This window comes from Abrus precatorius, unplaced genomic scaffold, assembly GCF_003935025.1.
Source record: "Abrus precatorius isolate BTA unplaced genomic scaffold, Abrus_2018 Scaffold3, whole genome shotgun sequence".
Lineage (NCBI taxonomy): Eukaryota > Viridiplantae > Streptophyta > Magnoliopsida > Fabales > Fabaceae > Abrus > Abrus precatorius.
This window is the reverse complement of record NW_020874373.1, coordinates 13109879-13130031: the sequence shown is the minus strand read 5'-3', so window position 1 is coordinate 13130031 and position 20153 is coordinate 13109879. Positions and strand designations below refer to the sequence as shown.

The following is a 20153-nucleotide window of genomic DNA, read 5'->3' as shown; positions in this document are numbered from 1 at the left end:
TAATTTTAAACATTATTTATTAGTTTCTTAACTATAGGAGTCTTCTATTTTTTTTTGTTTTATTTTATTAATCTTATAAAAAATTATAAACAATACACATTTATTATATTAAATTTATAAAAATATAATAAATATATTTTAATATTATTAGTTGCTTAGCTTAAAGGTAAATAAATTTTTTACTTTAAGTTAGGTCAGTGTATATTTTAAATTTAAAATAAAATTTGAAATGAGTATCATTTAGCTTAAAAAAATTATCAAAACCAACACCACTGTATGTCAATAAAAAAATACTATTTATTAGGAAAAATATATAATTTTTATTGATAAAATAATATTATTTTATATATATATACTATAAAAATATTCTTTTATTTTAATTATATATATATATATATATATTTCATATATTTTACGATTTAATTATATAAAATGTGAAAAGTGATATATTTTATTTCTACATTAAATTGATATAATCCTATCTTAATTTTATTTAATTAAGATGAATTCGAGTAAAAAAATAATTTTAAAAAAACTCAAGTCGAAATGTAGACTCCTAATAAAATGTATAAAACATTACTCGTATAATATTATTGACAAAACTAAATTTATATTATAATTTATTATAGCTATATGCAGACAGAAAATATATGAATTAAGACGTTACCTTCGAGTTTGAAGGTATAGGTTTGCTTGCTCACTTCTGGTTTGAGTCTCTTCTTAATTTTATTTTACTTTTCTTCATCCATTTAAAACAGTAAATATATGAGAGTAGAACTATTACTTAAAATATATTTTTTAATTTCAAAACTTATTATATATGAATTTTTATTATTATATTAATTTTAAATTAGCAACTATAAAATTAATGTTTTCATTATACTTCACTTCTCAACTTATGAAAACGAAATCAAAGGTCCAGCCAGGTAACAGAGAGGACAATGTGAAGATAATACAGAGAAAACAAAATTCATAAAAGAAAAAATTCAACGTTCTTATCCGGTGCACGCAACTAACATGATTGCGTCAACGCCAGACGGCAAAACCTAGGTGGGTCCCCCACACCTTCCACAGAAAAGTAATAAATTAATAATATTTGGTAAAAAAATAATAAATAAATAAAAATACAATATGTTTTAATAAAAATTGAAATATCAGTTACATTTTCAAAATTTTTGTATAAAGCTGTAAACTTAAAATAAGGTATTAAAGAAAGCGAGTCCCAACTCGTAAGTCACTTTGTATTCTTAATCCACACCACAGTTCCACTTCGACCCGTGGAAGCAAAGGCAAGAAAGACAACACACAGAATCTATCATCTACTTGCCTCCCTTTGCTTCACTCACACAACTCCAACCCAATTTTACTCTATAAAGATAAGAGACACACTCAGAGATTCAGAACACCCACACCCTTTTTAACTCATTATTTCCCACTTTACCCTTCTCAGTTCTTCTTCTATCTCTCTCTCAAACATAATATTCATACCCGTGAGTTTTTTAGTTTTCAAACGTTTGAACTTTATTATTATTATTATTATTATTATTATTATGTAACATGGCGTGGGTGTAACTGCCCGCAATAATTTAAATTCGTTTATTTGAATGTTTTGAACATTATTTGAATTCACAATATGTGTCTTGGATCATAATAATGATTGCATTCAAATGCATTTCAAGATCTTAAATTCAAGCGCAGTGCTTGTTACCAACTGTATATTATTAAATCCATGTTTCATTTTTTATGTGTTCTATGTGATGAATTAGTCTATGCATTATTTAAGAACTTTCTTTTTTCTCCAACTAACTGAGATTTTTAGATAAGTGGTAGCTGCACCTATCTTGTGACTTAGTTTTGTATTTATACACCGAAGGTAAAGAGAAGAAGGTGAAAAAAGAGTTGGTGTTTATTGGCATATTGTAGGATCAAGCGGTGGTGACGCATTAGGTGTTGGATGATTCTTTGTTGCATATGTTTACTTTTTGTCCATCTCTGAATACATGAAATGCATGTTCTTTTGTTTTAACTTTTTATTTCCTTTTTCATCTATATAATCTTCGTATTCATGTTAATTTCCGTTACCTTATGTTGTTCAGACTGCAGGTAGATTGAATGTTGTGACAAACAATGGGTTCATCCAATGCCTCATGCAGTGTTTCTCTGCTCCAATTGTTCATAGTGGTTTGCCTTGTCTTCCAATGCTTTGCTGCTGAAGTACATGCTGACCTGAACGCAACTCTAGTCGTAGATGCTTCTGATACATCTGGAAGGCTAATACCGGAGACACTTTTTGGCATATTCTTTGAGGTGAGGATGAGCCTGCATCTAGCAATTGATCCTTGTTATTTGTGGTGTATTATTAGAGTGTCCCCTTTTCTAATTACTTTTACTTCTGATTCCTGATTGCTATTTCTGATGCATTGTTGGAGTTTTCTTTTAAATGGACTAGAATAAAATGTGTGCCATCCAAAGGTTATACAAAAGATAAGTATGAAGATAAAATATGAAATAATGTATTGTATCAATGTTATTAGTTATTGAATTAACTGCATAGAACTTAGGATTATGTAAACAAACCTTTAAATTTGAGTCTGCATGTTTATGTTCAATTTGGTGATGCCTCACATTCAAATGTTAGAAGATGACCAATTTCTTGAAATTCATCTACAGGAGATCAATCATGCTGGAACTGGGGGATTGTGGGCTGAGCTTGTGAGCAACAGAGGTCATTTTCGTATTCTCTAAACTTTTAAATGAAAAACCTAGCACTGAGGTTATTCCATAATATTTCTTTTCTGTTGTGTGTGTGTGTGTGCTCCAATTTTTTTCAACTGCAACTTACATGTTCAGAGGCACAAATGCAACATTCCTGCAATCTGTTGTACTTGATAGGAAACATGATAATAACAGAAAAAGAAAATCAGAACAGAAGAGATGAACATAGAATTAATGAGATAAAAAAGTGAACAAGTAAGGGTACAGCCACCCTTTATTTAAAGTGCATTGTGATTGTTACCGATTAAACTTTAAAGGTACACCCTTGCTTGCTCACTTTAGAGCTTCTTTTTCTAAATTGAAGACATGCACTTGTTAGGGTTTGTGCTTTTTCTTTTCTTAGTTATGGTGTCCATCAAAACATTCTGATAGTTATTTCACTGATATTCAAGTAATTTTGTGTTTTTTTTAACAACCTGTTAATAAATATGAAATAATAATTGAGCATTTTAGCCACTCCACGATCAGCTTTCTGTTGATTTTATTTTATTTTATTTTGGTTCTCTTGTGCTTCTTCTCTTTGTTCTTCTAATGTTTGATGAAAAGGAGAGGCCTGAGGTGTCTTTTTGTCGCTTTGCTAAGGAGATTCTGCTTTAGATATGACGGATTATCCTACTTTATCAAAGTTCAAATGTGAAAAAATGAATGGTTTATTGTTTACCTTGTTTCATTATATGGAGGTCACTGTTTTAAAGTATAAATGAAAAATCATGAATTCTTGTTTATCTTGTTTCAGGATTTGAAGCTGGGGGCCCTAACACTCCTTCAAATATTGATCCGTGGTCAATTATTGGAAATGAATCAACTATAAATGTCGAAACTGATCGTACCTCTTGCTTTGACCGTAATAAGGTTGCACTTCGTTTGGAGGTGTTATGTGACAGCAATGGTGACAAGATTTGCCCAGCTGATGGTGTTGGTGTGTACAACCCTGGTTTTTGGGGCATGGTGAGACTGATTGACACCCTTTCATCAATTAGGTCACAAATCCTATATGCATATATTTCCTGAATGAAAAACAAAATTTGAATAACATTAATTATAGACTTAAAGTCTATGATGTTATTTAGTTTCAATTTCTGGGCTATAAATTTTGTTTATCCTTCTTTGATTACTTCATTCTGAGATTATTCTTTTCAATTTCTTCACTGCTGAGACTTCAAGTAATATATTTACTACTTTATTCTTCTTTCAGAATATTGAGCAAGGGAAGCAATACAAAGTGATCTTCTATGTTCGTTCAACTGGACCACTTAATCTAACAATTTTATTGACTGGATCAAATGGTGTGGGAAACTTAGCTTCAACTGTGATCACGTGAGCTCCAATTTTATGTGCTATGGGGACTAATGTGCAACCGTTTTATCCCAGAAATTATCTTTTGCATCTGTAAATAATACTAATTACTGATCATGCAGGGGTTCTGCTTCTGATTTTTCAAACTGGACCAAGGTGGAGACTTTATTGGAGGCCAAGGCAACAAATCACAATTCAAGACTTCAATTAACAACAACTACCAAAGGTGTGATATGGTTGGACCAAGTGTCTGCTATGCCAATGGACACATATAAGGTTGTGTTACATCCAGAAATTAATTCTCTTTTTATTCACATGTTTGAATGGAGGGAGTTACTTTACTTTCTCCTTTGGACTGTTGTTTATTATAAAAGAAGGATTTACTTTTACATGTGCTACTCTATCTCCACAGGAGTAAGGTTGGGTGTATCTAGTCCTCCACCTACCTCCATGATGATGGGAACCTTTTTAATGATAATGGGAACCTTTTTAATGATAATGGGCTGCCTTAAATTGTTTTAATTTGAACCCCCTAACCTTTTATGGCCAATTAGGTTGTTATAGGTGTCAAAGCTTGATTTTGATATTTGTATAGCGCATTAATTTTATGTAACTATTACTCTTGTGATTATCGATGTTAATGTGTCTTGATGATAGTAAAATTAACCTTGTTTATTCATAAGTAGTTGTGGTGGTAAGAGGAGGGAGGGGAAATTAGGTTTTCTCTTAAAAATTGCTTGTTAAGGAATCAAGTTCTTCATTCTTATCTGTTTCTTCTCTCTCTACTTTTTATTTATACATCATTCTTAAACATACCTTATATTTCTCTTCATAAGGTGCTGTGATTGCCATTGGATGTGCATGGTATGAACATTATCAAAATGATGTTTACAAAGACTTAAAATCTTATCAGTTTATGTAAATTATTCCTTCCTAATAAAAGAGATAGCTATTCTTTAGAAAGAAAATATTTTACGATGAAAACAATTGATATTGAATCAGTACTTCAATGATGGAACTTTGCTTCATTTACCCTATACAGTCATTGCCTATGTGACGTCACTATTGGTAATACTGCTTGTCCTCCCCCATCCCTATCAGTAACATCATCAACCTTGACCTGTTGCAGGGACATGGTTTCCGAAGCGAACTGGTTGAAATGCTGGCAGCTTTGAGGCCAAGATTTATCAGATTTCCGGGTATGCATATAGTGGTTCAGATTAACAAACAACATTTTTCTTATATATCTTTTATATTGCTTTTGTCCTGTGTTATGTGCTCCTATCTTGCATCTCCAAAATGTCTAGACTTGAAAGGATGGTGTGGTTAATTGAAAGGGTGGAAAAGACAGATGATAGTGAAAAACAGGATATAATAACTGATAAATACTTGTTAGAGTGTGTACAATAAAGAGGTTAATCTATTTCAAACTATTCAGCTTTATTTATTTTCCTGTGTCAATTCAAAGTGTAAAATAATTTGCATCTGAACATCAACTGGTGTATTATGTTTCACTTTCAGCTATACCTAGTAAATCCTTAGTGAGCTGTTTGAGCTAAGAAATTATGGACTTGTTTGTATCTGAACATAGCTTTTCCTGTTTTCTTTGGTACTTGCTTTTTTGTTATGTTCAAGTTGGCACTTTGCATGGCTCCAGACTCCAAAATTACTTATGCCCTTTGTGATAAGTTGTAAGCATATTATCAGTCTTACAGGAGATTATAAGTTAGCTCCGGCTTTCTATGCTGTCTGGATTTGTGATTTGTCATATTTCTCTCAGTTATTTATTTGTTGAACTGTTAAGAATTCGAATTATTAATATCCTAATTATTTGCGTTTATCCGGCTGTTTCAAAATAACTGTCCAAATAGCAATCAACTTTATTGCTCAAATAGATGGAACTTTTCTCAATTTCTCTCTAGTATGTATGATAAAGGATCATATTCTTTTCTTCTACAGAAGAAAAAATTAAGTGGAAATTTTGTTAGATGGCACTAGAAGATAAACATTTTCTGACCTGGCATACTCTAGTTCACTCTTCTAGCTTGGATATAATTCAGCTAACATCTGGAAATGCTATTTTTCATTACATGGAACTAGGTGGTTGTTTTGTTGAAGGAGAATGGTTAAGAAATGCATTTCGTTGGAAAGCATCTGTTGGACCATGGGAGGAGAGACCTGGGCACTTTGGTGATGTTTGGATGTACTGGACTGATGATGGACTTGGCTATTTTGAGTTTCTCCAAGTAAGTGTCTCGTTTTATATGTTGGTTCTGAGGATTGTGATTTTCAAATCTAGTTGAATTGCTTTCAGTTTGTGATATGAAAGTGAAATGATACATATTATTGTTGAGCAGCTAGCAGAGGACTTGGATGCAGCACCAATATGGGTATTTAATAATGGTAATTTTATGTTTATCTCTGTTAACTAAGCTTCTTACTACAGGGTGAATTGGTAAAATTGTCTTGCTTTCTAATTCAATATTTCATTTTAGGTGTCAGCCATAATGATCAAGTTGATACATCTGCTGTCTTACCTTTGGTGCAAGTATGCTATCTCACTTGTTTTTCCCTGTTTTTCCTCTTATTTTTCAGTTTTTCCTTCTTTGTTAAAGAAAGTTAACTTAAGAATTTATAGAAAGATCTTGATATCTTGATTGTAGGAAGCCCTTGATGGAATTGAGTTTGCAAGAGGTGATTCAACTTCAAAATGGGGTTCCCTTAGAGCTGCCATGGGACACCCAGAGCCATTTGACCTAAAATATGTTGCCGTTGGAAATGAAGATTGTGGAAAAAAGAATTATCGAGGTATGCATATTTTTCTTATTTATTCCAGCCTAAGAAAATGTAAAATGCTCTTTGTTGACATGCACTAACACTTTGGAATCTATTATGGATTTATTATTAATGTGTTACATGCAGATTTCTAACAAAAAGTTCTGAAATTCATATATCTTCTGTTTAATCTTTGATTGACCAGGAAACTACCTGAAATTCTATAGTGCCATAAGAAGTGCTTATCCAGATATCCAAATTATCTCAAATTGTGATGGGTCTTCTCGACCTTTAGATCATCCAGCTGATATATATGATTATCATGTAATGTCTTCAACACTATTTCTTTTATTACAAATCTCAATGGGGTTTTGTTTTTCACTTCATTTGTGTGTGTATGAAATTGGTCCACTAGTAGTATCTTTCTCATACTCTGTTTCTATAATTAGGTTTATACAAGTGCAAATGACATGTTTTCTAGGGCTAACACATTTGATCGTGCATCACGAAGCGGTCCAAAGGTTTTATGATCTCTGTCAACACCTTTTTGTTTTATTGGTTATTGGCATTACATTTGTGCTCAACCTGTTCAAATACTTTGCAGGCTTTTGTAAGTGAGTATGCTGTGACTGGGAAAGATGCTGGAACGGGAAGCCTTTTGGCAGCCCTAGCTGAAGCTGGTTTCCTTATTGGACTGGAAAAGAACAGGTTTACTGGGGCCTATGAAATTTTCATTAAATATTTTACACAGGGCCAGGTTTGGAATTTTGTACTGTTCCCCAAACCAAAAATGCAAACATATGCAACAGATTTTTTTATAATTTATGGGGAAGTTACCCTTCTAACTGAGCTTTGGGCAAGGCCAAAAACAAGTCCCAACAGGCTACATATGAACTTAAGTAAATCAGGTCTGTCATGAATGTTGTCAAGCAAGCTTGACTTATCTGTTACACAAGATTCACTTCAAGTTTTACAGGCATTTTTTTAATTCAAAGGATCTTACTCTAGTGCTGTCAATTATTTGAGCTAGTGTGTAAATCTTGCAAATCAATTTATTTCCATGAGGCAAGCCTTGGAAGTTGGCCCAATGATAAGGTTACTTCCTTGTGACTTGGAGTCATGAGTTTAAATCCTCCAAATAGCCTTCCGTTTGCACAGATAAGGTTACGGACATCTACCCTTCCCAGACCCCCACTAGGCGAGAGCCTCTTGCCCTCATTCACCCCTTTTTTTATTTAATTCATTTCCGTGTGTCCTCAATGCTTTTATCTTATTCTAGTTCACTTAATAGTTTGTACTCACCATTTTTATTTTCTCTTTTTGGTGCAGTGATGTTGTCAAAATGGTTAGCTATGCTCCACTTTTCGTAAATGCCAATGATCGGAGGTATAATGATTTTATCAGAAAGTTTCTGCTATCTATTCTTCTTTGCTTTTTGGTCTAGCTGTTAGCCTGTTAGATTATGGACTATGCTCTGTTCTGAATTCTAAGTAAAAGTTTTATTGAATGGCTCCATCGGAATGTAGACAAGTAATTTGTTGATTTCTGCGAGGAGGCGTGGTTGTACTTGTGAAAACAAAGACCATAATGAACTGCTCACACCTAATGTCTTTCAATTTCATTCAGATGGCTGGGTTTAGACCCTTTATTTTACGTTCAGCCTTCCATTAAGCCAGAAGTAAATTTACTAAATTCTAAATAGATAACTATTAGCTATAGGATGGTGTAGATTATTAACTATTTAATGTTCTGCTAAACAATTGCTTGAAGAACAAACTGTGACCTTTTTGTTCCGCATAAGTTTAAAAAAGAAATTTAGAAAAAAAGTGTCTTTTGAGGATTTCAGTACTCTAAATATCACTAGAATTTTTCATTTCAACTGCTAAGGTGGTTAACAAATTAGGTATTATTGTTCCTTGATGATGTCCAAACTAAGATTGTGTTAAATTTCTGTCCTTAGGTGGAACCCAGATGCTATTGTATTCAATTCCTTTCAGCTCTACGGAACTCCTAGCTATTGGGTGCAGCTATTTTTCTCGGAGTCAAGTGGAGCAACACTTCTAAATACATCACTTCAAGCAACTTCCTCAAATTCACTTGTTGCATCAGCAATTAGTTGGCAAAATTCTGTAGATAAGAATAATTACATACGAATAAAGGTAATGGGGACAACTTTGCATAAAACTTAAGTGTAAACCATTATGCTTTTTTGGTGTTGTGTAAAATTAAGCATAAAAATCGTCATCAAAATTATTATTCAACTGGAAATTAATATAAAGAATCCAAATTTAAACCTAAGAATTGAAGTGTAGGATATAGCTTCTCATCACATTTAGCATGAATAAATTAATTTCTTGAGACACATTTTGTTTTCCCTGTTCTTCAAAATTCTGAAGTGAAAAATATGACTATGGTTGATTGAATTTTCCCTTTTTTAAGTGTAATTTGCAGCATTGGGTCCTATGGGTGGCGTTCTTAGTTGCCTTCTTGATGCTTTTGCTAGCACTGTCATCACTCAGTCTGAAGCAATTGACTTTTTCAGGTTGTGAACTTTGGTGTCAACACTGTGAACCTCAAGATTTCTTTTGATGGACTGGAACCAAACTCATTGCAGTTGTCTGGGTCAACAAAGACTGTGCTTACATCTTCAAATGTAATGGACGAGAATTCCTTCTCACAGCCAAAGAAGGTATCTCAAGCTTCACTCTTTCCAAGCTTTTAATTTATATTTGAGCTAATTTTTAATATGCACTTCTCAATATGGTTCTGTGGATTATACTAATTTTCAAAATCCTTGCATGAACCACAGTTACTAGGAAATCATTTCAAAGTTTTGCCTTTTTTGTTTCTCTGTTTCAGTGACCTTAAACACCTTTCACAACACGAAAGTAAATTTTGTTGAGGAACCATATCAAATTAGCTTATGCTTTTGTTATTTTTTACTATGAATACAGGTGGTGCCAATCCAGAGTCTACTTCAAAATGTTGGGAAGGACATGAATGTCACTATCCCACCTCATTCGTTCACATCTTTTGATTTGTTGAAAGAATCAAGTAATCTAAAGATGCCAGGGAGCGATTCTTCGACGAGGTCTTCTATTTAAAATAATGAGGTATTAGACCGAAAAAAGATAAATAAATAAATAAATAAAGGGAAAGGAATGGGGTATAAGCAATAGTTGCAATTATCTATACAGGGTTGGCGTCTTTTGCATGTCTAATTTGTCATGTAATTGAACAATGTTGCTGTAAATAATATTTATCTGGTTTCATTTATTCTCAGCTCAAAGCATTTCAAGTGAATCTCTTTTCTTTTAATTACTCGAAACCATAATAAGTTGGCTTGTTCGTTTGAGATTAACATGAAAGCGTTCGATGTATACTATATTGCTATTTAGAATTTACAGCAAGAAAGCATTGTGGTCCCCTTTTAAATTCTTTTGGAAATAAACTGCCATCGATGATTACTTTAAAGTGTTTGGGTTATAAAATCTTTTTCAGATCTTAAAAATTATGTTTTTTGGGAATCATATTTTTTGAGATTTTTATTCTCTGCAAATGTTGAATATACATTTGATATATTTTAAATATTTTAAAAAATGTTAATACAATATGTTCTAGGAATGTATCAACATTGAATTTAATTTAAATACTATTTTATAAAAATATTAATGCTTCCTTCAAAAAATATATTGTTTTTAAATATCTCTTTACTCTGTATAATAATTGCTAAATTTTAATCATACTATTCACTAAATTTATTCTTAGTTAAAAATTTTAAAATGAAATTAAAGTTTAAAATAAAAGAATGACATAAGGTAATTATAATATGAAAAACATAGGTGTATCTGTTGTATAAAAAAAACTTTTATTATTATTAGTATTATATCAACCATCTCTAAATTTGCACCACGGGGCCAAACTCCTGCCTTTTATTTCATTATATATTATTGTGTGTGTAGTTCATTTTTAAAGTATTTGAATATTGTTTGAACAAAGATGAGAACAAAAAAAAATTCTTTTTATTTGGGTGTATATTTTTTAAATGCTTGCGTGCAAAAAGTTTTGTTTTTTTTTTAAAGTATTGTATTTAGTGTTGGATATGATGCTCATTATTTAATATTCCAATAAGTTTATCTTTAAATTTACTTATTTTAAAAAGTATGCTAACTCTATTTAACTATAAGGCTTCTATAAATGACTTGCTTTAATTTTTTAATTAAATAAACTGGGATAGGTTAGGTTATAAATGAGTTAGGCCATAGGCTCTAGAAGGGTGACATAGCCTATTTTCACCCTTACAGGAAAATGTTAGGCAGTGATAATGGCTATGTTGGTGGTAAAAAAATTTCAGTGACAGTGGTAAAGAATTCAAGTGAGGGTTGGGAAAGTGGATTAGGCTAAATAGGCGAATCTATATAACCCACAAAAAATAGTAGGTTAAATTGAGAGTTTTACACCTGTCAAATTCACCTTTTTAATTTTTTAAATTAATTATTTATTAGTTAAATACTATTTTTATTAATATAAAAATGATTTTTATAAGTTTAATTATTTTAAATTTTTTTATAATAATTTTAGTGAACTTACTTACCGATAAACGTATTAAGCTACGATTTCTAACGTACTTTTAAAAATAGGAGCAGGATGAATTGATCCTTTTTTTATCTGAACTTTTGATGGAGTGAGTTCACGTTATCCATATTTTCAAGTTAAGTGGCACTCTTTTAAGGATAAATTTTAATTAATAACTTATTAAGGGTGTGGTTTGATATATTAATTAAACGCTCACTGCTATTTTAAATGGTAATTTTTATCTTCAATTTAAATAAGTCTTTCATGATACAATTTATTTTATTGAATTTTTTTAAATATTCCAAAAAAAATAAAATTCCTCTAAATATTACAAGTTTTTTTATTTGGTTTCCTTAAAATAAGAAAGTTAATGAAAAATATATGATATTTAGATAAAATAAATAAATAAATAATCATTTGGAAAAATAAAAATAGAAACCAAATAAAAGTTTATAAATTTTTAAGAAACAAAAAAATTATTTAAACCTTTTAAAGATAAAACACTAGAAGAAATTAGAGAAGTAACTTATTAAGGGTGTGTTTTGATATAAAATATAATCAAACGCTCACTGCTATTTTAAATGATAATTTTTATCTTCAATTTAACAATAAAATTTATTAAAATAAATTAAAAATAACTTATTCTAATAGTTTTAGTAAGAAATAAACTAATAAAATTATAGGAATAATAAACTATTTTCATAAATTGTCAAACGAATCCAATTTTTTTATTTATTTACTTATTTTTAAAAAAATTATTTTCATAAATTGTCAAACAAAGTCAATTCCCATTTTTAATTCTTTCTAAAGTACATGTCTTAAGATTAATTCTTTTCTACAACCTCAACAATAACATTGAAGTGAAAAAAATTTAGTTATTGACTCAATACGTAATTAGTCTCGTCTGATTCATGAGAAGTCCTAATAACTAAGCCATCAGATTCACCAATAAACTCTTTTTGTGGCACATTCTTGCCTCCTGTTGATTCTATCAATAACACTCAGTTGCTATAATTCTTTATCAGCTTCCATATCCCACCAATTCTCTTCTTCATAAGTTTTGATCAACAAAGGCTCACCTCAATCAGTCTCCTTATGCATCATCACCCAATCGCACAACATCTACATTATTATTAAAAATTAAAGCATTATTGATATTCACTTCATAATTTGATTTCTCTTTCATTCACGCATCTGTTACGTTTTCCATGGAATTTGATTTCATACTTTCAAACTCCTCCTGATATTATGCAATATCCTTAACAATAACATTGAAGTGAAAGAAATTTAGTCCTTGACTCAATACGTGATTAGTCTCGTCAGACTCATGAGAAGCCCTAATAATTAGGCCATCAGATTCACCAATAAACTCTTTTTGTGCCAAATTCTTGCTTCCTGTTGATCTGTATCAATAACACTCAATTGCCATAATTCTTTATCAGCTTCCATGTCCCACCAATTCCCTTCTTCATAAGTTTCGATCAACAAAGGCTCACCTCAATCAGTCTCCTTACGCATCATCACCCAATCGCACATCATCTACATTATTATTAAAAATCAAAGCATTATTGATATTCACTTCATAATTTGATTTCTCTTTCATTCACGCATCTGCTACGTTCTCCATGGAATTTGACTTCGTACCTTCAAACTCCTCCTAATATTATGCAATATCTAGCACGGAATCATGTAAATTTTGTCCCAATAATTCACCCCCTATTCCCACTCCTCCATGCTTTCCACACCATCTTTGGTCTCTCTTTTTTCTTGTTTTTTTTTTGTGCTTCCTATCGTTAGATCACAGTCTTTCTCACCATCATCTAAACTTTCATCTTCCAAACCGTCCAAATCCAATGAAGCGTCATCATAACTCTTCAACGATGAAGTATTTGAATCATGATACCACCACCTTCCTTAAAAGAATTCTTTCCTATGTTCCTCAACCATCCGGATTGAGAACACAAGATCATTAACATGAATCCTTAAATCTTCATTAATCAACACATGTGTTTGATTTCGTAGGTGAACTCTTGAAAAATTCATACGTCTTCGGGAAGTCATATTACCGTCCATGCACACAAAAATCTCCTAACAGTAACACCATCTTTAAAAAAAAACGTCTCTGATCAAGCATGATATGACACGCCGTACAAACAAACCCATGTTTCCCTATAGCAGCCACCATACGAGGATGTCACCAATCAACGGCGTAAAATAGCTTAGACATGCCATTTTTATACCTAGCTATAACCTCCCCCAGATCCTTTGGACCATTCAATTCCAACTGAACCATATTGTCACCAATAGTAATGGCCTTAACATTCAGTATGATTCCTATAAAAGGAAGTTAGCAACATTATTGAGCTATTTTGGTCGGTGTAAGCTTGCCACCATCACCTTGCAGCACCTCTCAACTGTATCCTGATCAATATGGAACTCACTATGACACCATTGTTTTTTCTTAGATACCCACACCGCATTTTCGTCTGGCCCTCCAATAGCACCCTTTCCCTTCATCATAGCTTTGCCCACCAACATTACCTCTCCATTCCACCTTGGTCCCAACACTGGTCAATAGTTTCGGCACCTTTTCACACACAACATCCTGAGTTTGTCTTGTGATTTTCTGTTTATTGCTAGCTCTGCTATATTGTCATCTGCATGTTGCCTATCGTATGAAACTAAGTCTCTTTTCCATGTCATAGACATCCCTGAGCTTTGCAAACTGCACAAACTCGAATATGCGTCCATCCTTGTCTTATTTCTTCATAATAAATAAATCCTCAATGCTCTCATGCCTCTAGAATATCTCTCATAGCGCTGACACTCCATGATTATCCAAAAAGGTTTTAAAGAAAAAATGTTAGTAACATTTGTACATGACCAATGTAACTGTTAAATTTTACTTGAGATTTTTTCCGTTTAGCTGTGTCCACACCCAAACCTCCACCCCTTCTCACACACTCCTAGTCTCATTTGGTAGTACAATGCAAACTGTTCTTCCACAACACCCCTCCTTCTCCTTCAATCTCAACACTCCTCAAGATCCTTATGATTCATCCACTCTAATTCCCTACACCCAAACATCTCCAAAAAATGATTCTCCTTATAAAAATCACTTTTCTTCATAAAAAGGATTTTAAAACTATATATATATATATATATAAAGACAGTGAATTTCTAACAAATGATGATGAATTAAAATTTTTTTAATGAACAATAAATAGATTCCATCCTTTTAATGTTTTTTTGAGAGAAATAAAAATAGAATTTAAATATGAAAGAGAATTTAGAGAATCATTCTATTCCTTCAATATAAAAAATGACATATCATTTTTTTATTAAATACTAATATTTTATTAAAGATAAATTTAGAGTATAAAAAATACTCTAACTTATTACGATGACATATTATTTTTAAGTTTTTATTTTTTTATATTTTAAATTTAATTTTTTTAGAATAATAATTCATATATCATTTAATGTATTAAGGTTTTTAATCAACATACTGTGGATACTATTTGAATAATTTATGAAGTTTTAGTGTATTCTTATGTAAAAATAATTCACAGTCAATTAATTAAAATATATTATAAATATAATTTTAAATTAAATATTGTAAAAAGATTTACTAAAAAAGAGTTACTTTTTTGCTAATTTAGGGTTTTCAAGACTCATTCTTGAGTAAAGCATCGCATTTGATCTGAGGGGCTCTGCTAGGGTTTCCTTTACCCTTAGTCCCTCCTGCACTCCCATCTTGCACTGCCAAGCTCCTGGCAGTTCTCTAGTGACCCAGTCAGGGGCTTTCCTTACTAATACCTCGATCTTCTCTGGGAAACTACTGATGGAATATGCTTCAACGGAAAAACGCTCCTCTAAAGAGCAAGATCTATTGCGACAAAATACGAAAAAGGTGAATGTTTCTATTGATCGTTCCTCTGAAGCCCTTCAATTGCTCATACAAGATGTTGTCTAATCTCATATGAAAGATATTCCTAGTGTCGACTTCTCCCCCCCAGATGTTACCTAAACTTGACTCTCCTACTCTGTTGTCTTATAAAGATTCAATTTTAGGGCACAAAGATTTTGATTTGGTGTTACGTGATAATAAAATTGTTCAGTCAGTCTTAGAAGATTTAAATATGCATGTTGAATCTGATGATAATGAATCTATTAAGGATGATAATCATTCTTTATGTCCAAAGTTAAAAATTGCTTTAGAGGATTACGAGATGTGGTGCTCCCCTTGGTCCTCAACCCTAATTGTTAAGTTGTTAGGTAAAACTGTGAGCTTTAATTTTCTTAATCAGAAGCTGGGAAACATTTGGGGTAAAAATGGTCCCCTAAAAATCTTAGACCTAAATAATGATTTCTTTATGGTAAAATTTGATAATATGGAATACTATAAACATGCTCTTTTTGAGGGTCCGTGGTTAATCCTTGATCACTATTTGCTAGTTCAGTAATGGAGACCGTTATTTAGACCTAAGGATCAAAATCTTCGAAAAATTGCTGCCTGGATTAGAATTCCTGACCTTCCCTTAAAACTCTATAATGACAAGTTCTTATGGCAAGTACGATTTTGCTTAGGTACAATGCTAAAAGTTGATTCTCATACTTCTCTAGTTTCTAGGGGAAGATTTGCTAGGATATGTATTAAGCTTGACTTAAGAAAGAAGCTAATCCCTTCCTTTAAAGTTTTAGGGCAAGAATTTAGAATTGAATATGAGGGTTTACACCTCATTTATTTTAATTGTGGGAGGTATAGGCACAAGCATGAGTCCTGCCCTGAACATCTTAGTCCTAAAATTGAATGCTATACATCTGTCTCTATACCTATAGATCCCTTAGTAGAACAAAGTAGTGAGCCAATTCTCCAAGAATTGTCTCCTGTGGAAAGGACCCAAGGGATTGTTGAAGGCAATCTAACTAATGAACAGAGAAAGTATGGTCCCTGGATTCTGTTAAAAAACCTATTAGGAAAAGAAAGGGTCAATCTAGAGTCATGGGAAATTCCAATCAAACCTTGAAAGGGAAAGGCTACCCTCTAGGGTCCATATTTAATATTTTAGACACCTCTCTTCCTGAGCAAGATCAGGGATCAGTTCTCCAATTTTCAAATTCTGCCAGTCTATCTAAGAAACCAACTTCTATTGATTTGAGTCAAATTGACTCTACTAGTCCTCAGCCTTCTAGGAAAACTTGTATGTAGATAATTCTAATTTCCATCCTGAAAAAGCCTCAAAGGCTAAGGTTAGACATAAGCCAGAAATGAGCATCATTGAGAAAGGGGATAACATCTCCCTTAATAATGATGATTCTTCTTCTCTTAGTATACAAGCTTTGGGGAATTCTAATCAGGAAGAAAAAGAAGTTTTTAGATTAATGAAAAGGCTAGAACAAGAGCTTGCTCATAAAGCTAGGGATGGCTCCATTCAGGATTTGTTAGGTATAAATCTTGGAAGGGTGGGAGAAGGTTTGGATAACTTAGCACCTAAACTCCCTGACAATTCTTCTATTCATACTCCTTCTGTGGATATTGATTCCTCTATTGTTAATAATGAGCCAACCAGAGATGAGCTAAGGCCTCAACACCTTAGAGATGCTACTGTTTAATTTTCTCTATATTGCTATGAATTGTTTTTTTTTTGGAATTGTAGAGGAGCTGGAGGGAAGACTTTTCCCAAACTTATTAATGACCTTATCAAGATTCACAACTTAGATTTTTTAGCTTTATTTGAACCTAAAATTAATGTGGCCAAAGCTGATCTAGTTATTAATAAATTTAATCTAGATGGTTCTAGTAGGGTGGATGTTATAGGTTTCTCTAGAGGAATATGGTGTTGCTAGAATACTAGGAAAATGAAGGTTGATGTGTTAGAAAAGAATAAATTTTTTATTCACCTCAAGATTAGTAATGGGCAGAATTGCTGGATTCTTTCCGCTATCTATGTTAGCCCTCAAGAAGGGCTTAGGTCTGAGTGCTGGTAACACCTTATTGAATTTAGTTCTAGGCTTCATTATCCCTAGTGCCTTGCTGGAGATTTTAATTCTGTTCTATTTGACACAAAAAAAAAGCTACAGGTAGACTTGTAAATTTAAATCTGATGAATAATTTTACTGATTGTCTTAATAAATGTGGCCTCCAGGATTTGGGGTTCAAGGGTAACTCCTTTACCTGGCAAAGGGATAATATTAAAGAACAAATTGATAGAGTTGTGGCTAATGATGCTTGGAGGGCTTTATTCTAGAATAGTTCTCTTATTCACCTCCCTATTCTTAAGTCTGATCATGTGGCTTTGTGGTTAAGAATTAGGAGTAGGCATAGTAGTATGTCTCAGTCTAAACCTTCTAAATTTTTGACTCCTTGGCTTTCGCATGAGGGCTTCAAAGATCAAGTTAAAAACTCCTGGTTAGACTCCAGGTCTTGGGTTGAAAATGTTGATAATTTCATAATTAATATATCTGATTGGAATGTTACTATTTTTTGGAATATTTTTAATAGGAAGAGAAGATTGTTAAATAGGATTAGAGGTATTCATTGTAAATTAGCTTATCAGGATAACCCCTATCTTTCCAAGCTCATGCATACCCTTTGGCTAGAATATCAGCAAACTTTGGATCATGAGGAAGTGTTTTGGCTTCATCACTACAAATCCAATTGGCTAAAGTTAGGTGATAAGAACAATAAATTTTTTCATAACGTTGTTAGGATACGTAGACAACAGAATCAAATTCTTGCACTTAAAGATGATAATAATATTCTAGAATTTGACTCTTTGAAACTCCAACATCTTGTTGTAAGCTATTTTAAACAGATTTTCTCTTATCCCTGCCCTAATAGTGCCCCCCTCCACACTATTTCTAGTTTTTCTTCCCTTAAGGAGTCTGATAACTTGATCATCAATTTTGATATCTCTTTAGCATAAATTAAAGCGGCACTTTTTAGCATATGGAATCTAAAATTCTCTAGATCTGATGGTCTCCATGCTTTATTTTTTAAGAATTAATGGGATCTTTTAGGCCCCTTTATTGTTAAATTTGTTTATGATATTTTTTATAACCCCAATAACATTTCTGCTGTAAATGACACTATTATTATTCTTATTCCTAAGATTGATAATCCTGAACATATTAAACATTTCAGGCCTATTTCTCTTTATAATGTAAGTTATAAAATTATAACTAAATTGCTAGCTAACAGAATTAGGGGGCTCTACCCTATATCATCTCTGCTAATCAAATTAGCTTCATCCCTGGCAGGCAAGACATTGATAACTCTTTTATTTTGCAAGAACTTGTGCATTCTTTTAATGTCTTAAATAATCGGAATGGGTATATGATTATTAAAATTGATTTAGAAAAGGCTTATGATAAACTTAGGTGGAGTTTTATTAATGATACCATCCATGTTGTTGGGTTTAGTTCAAAATTTGCTAATATTATCAACCAATGTATCCCAACTTCCTTAATGTCTATTAATTGGAATAGTAATAGAACTAATGTTTTTAGACCAAGTAGAGGTATTAGACAAAGGGATCCTATATCCCTTTATTTTTTTGTTATGTGTATTGAAAGACTAGCTGACTTAATTAATGATAAAGTTAGTGATGGTTCATGGATCCCTTTTTCGTCAGCAGCATGGGTCCTAAAATTTCTCACCTTTTTTTCATTAATGATATTATTTTGGTTGCTAAAGCTGATAGATATAATGTTGAAACCATAATTGCTATTTTGAATGATTTTTGCAATGCCTCAGGATTATCCATTAACAAAGAAAAGTCCTCTGTATATTTCTCTAAAAATTATGGCTCAAGATCTAAGCAGTAGGTTAGGTTTTAGGAATTCTTTCCAATTCGGTAAATATCTAGGAATTCCTATTAGTCATAGTAGTCCCTTTAGGAAAGACTTTGCTTTTTTTATTGATAAAATTAGAAAGAAACCTCTATTTGGAAAATGAATTCATTGTCTATGGCAGGTAGAATTACTCTTGCTCAATTCTATATTATGAGTATTCCTAATTATTTTATGCAAACTACCTTGATTTCCAAATCTATTTGTAAAGAAATTGACATTATTTGTAGACAGTTCATTTGGGGCTCTTTGGGTGGTAGAAAATGTCACTTAATTAGTTGGGAGAAAATTTGCAGACCTAAGGGGAAAGGTGGGCTAGGTTATAGAAACATTTGTTTTGTGAACCAAGCCTTCATTATGAAACTTTGTTGGAGACTTATTAATTCTCCTAAGGATTTATAGTCCCAGGTTATTTGTTACAAATACAAATTTTCTTTGGGCAACATGCCTACTTTTAAGAATAATCAAAAGTGATAATCCCTTTGGAAGAGTTTGGCTTTTGTTTGGAACTCCTTCTATTCTGGGTTGGGTTGGACATTAGGGAATGGAATGTTAGTTAGATTTTGGAAGGATAATTGGCTGCCTAATTATCAGAACCTGTCTAGCTTTGCCACTCACCTCATCCATGGGGCTGATTTGGAGGATTGTATGGCTCATTATGTATCTTAGGGTAAGTGGGACTGGAATATGTTATGTCAGGTTCTTCCAGATTCAGTTTGTGACTTAATAGCCTAAATTAATCCTCCTTTAATAACCAGTACTCAGGACCATTTTTTCAAAACAATGACTAGTAATGGCATTTTTTCAATAAAGTCTGCATTTAATCTTATTTCTGTTGGTGCTCAGATTCCTCAGAATGATAATTGTATTTTTAATCT

General features: G+C 32.2%; 1 protein-coding gene across 3 annotated transcripts; it reads left to right on the top strand.

Moving 5' to 3' along the window:
* The first annotated feature begins 1208 nt into the window (after positions 1-1208).
* LOC113863825 (alpha-L-arabinofuranosidase 1-like) lies at positions 1209-10198 on the top strand. Of its 3 annotated transcripts, XM_027497555.1 has the most exons (18): positions 1209-1490; positions 2097-2307; positions 2671-2725; positions 3512-3723; positions 3971-4092; positions 4194-4347; positions 5201-5270; positions 6172-6317; positions 6429-6474; positions 6567-6619; positions 6735-6879; positions 7052-7170; positions 7296-7367; positions 7451-7554; positions 8176-8232; positions 8807-9005; positions 9389-9535; positions 9801-10198. In XM_027497555.1, exons 2-18 carry the CDS (start codon positions 2128-2130, stop codon positions 9948-9950), a joined length of 2031 nt encoding a protein of 676 aa, XP_027353356.1. In that variant the 5' UTR covers positions 1209-1490; positions 2097-2127; the 3' UTR covers positions 9951-10198. The 3 variants fall into 3 exon arrangements, 2 of the variants coding, with proteins under 2 accessions (XP_027353356.1, XP_027353357.1); XR_003504565.1 differs by having other exon boundaries at positions 1279-1490; positions 7451-8044; positions 8807-9535; positions 9801-9966; XM_027497556.1 differs by lacking the exons at positions 8807-9005; positions 9389-9535; positions 9801-10198 and having other exon boundaries at positions 1252-1490; positions 7451-7603.
* Positions 10199-20153: the final 9955 nt, after the last annotated feature.

Excerpts from the sequence above, each read along its gene's own strand:
- LOC113863825 (XM_027497555.1), top strand. The coding sequence starts at position 2,128 with ATGGGTTCATCCAATGCCTCATGCAGTGTTTCTCTGCTCCAATTGTTC. Across the intron at positions 2,726-3,511 it reads TGAGCTTGTGAGCAACAGAG|GATTTGAAGCTGGGGGCCCT; the intron begins GTCATTTTCGTA and ends ATCTTGTTTCAG. Across the intron at positions 5,271-6,171 it reads AAGATTTATCAGATTTCCGG|GTGGTTGTTTTGTTGAAGGA; the intron begins GTATGCATATAG and ends ACATGGAACTAG.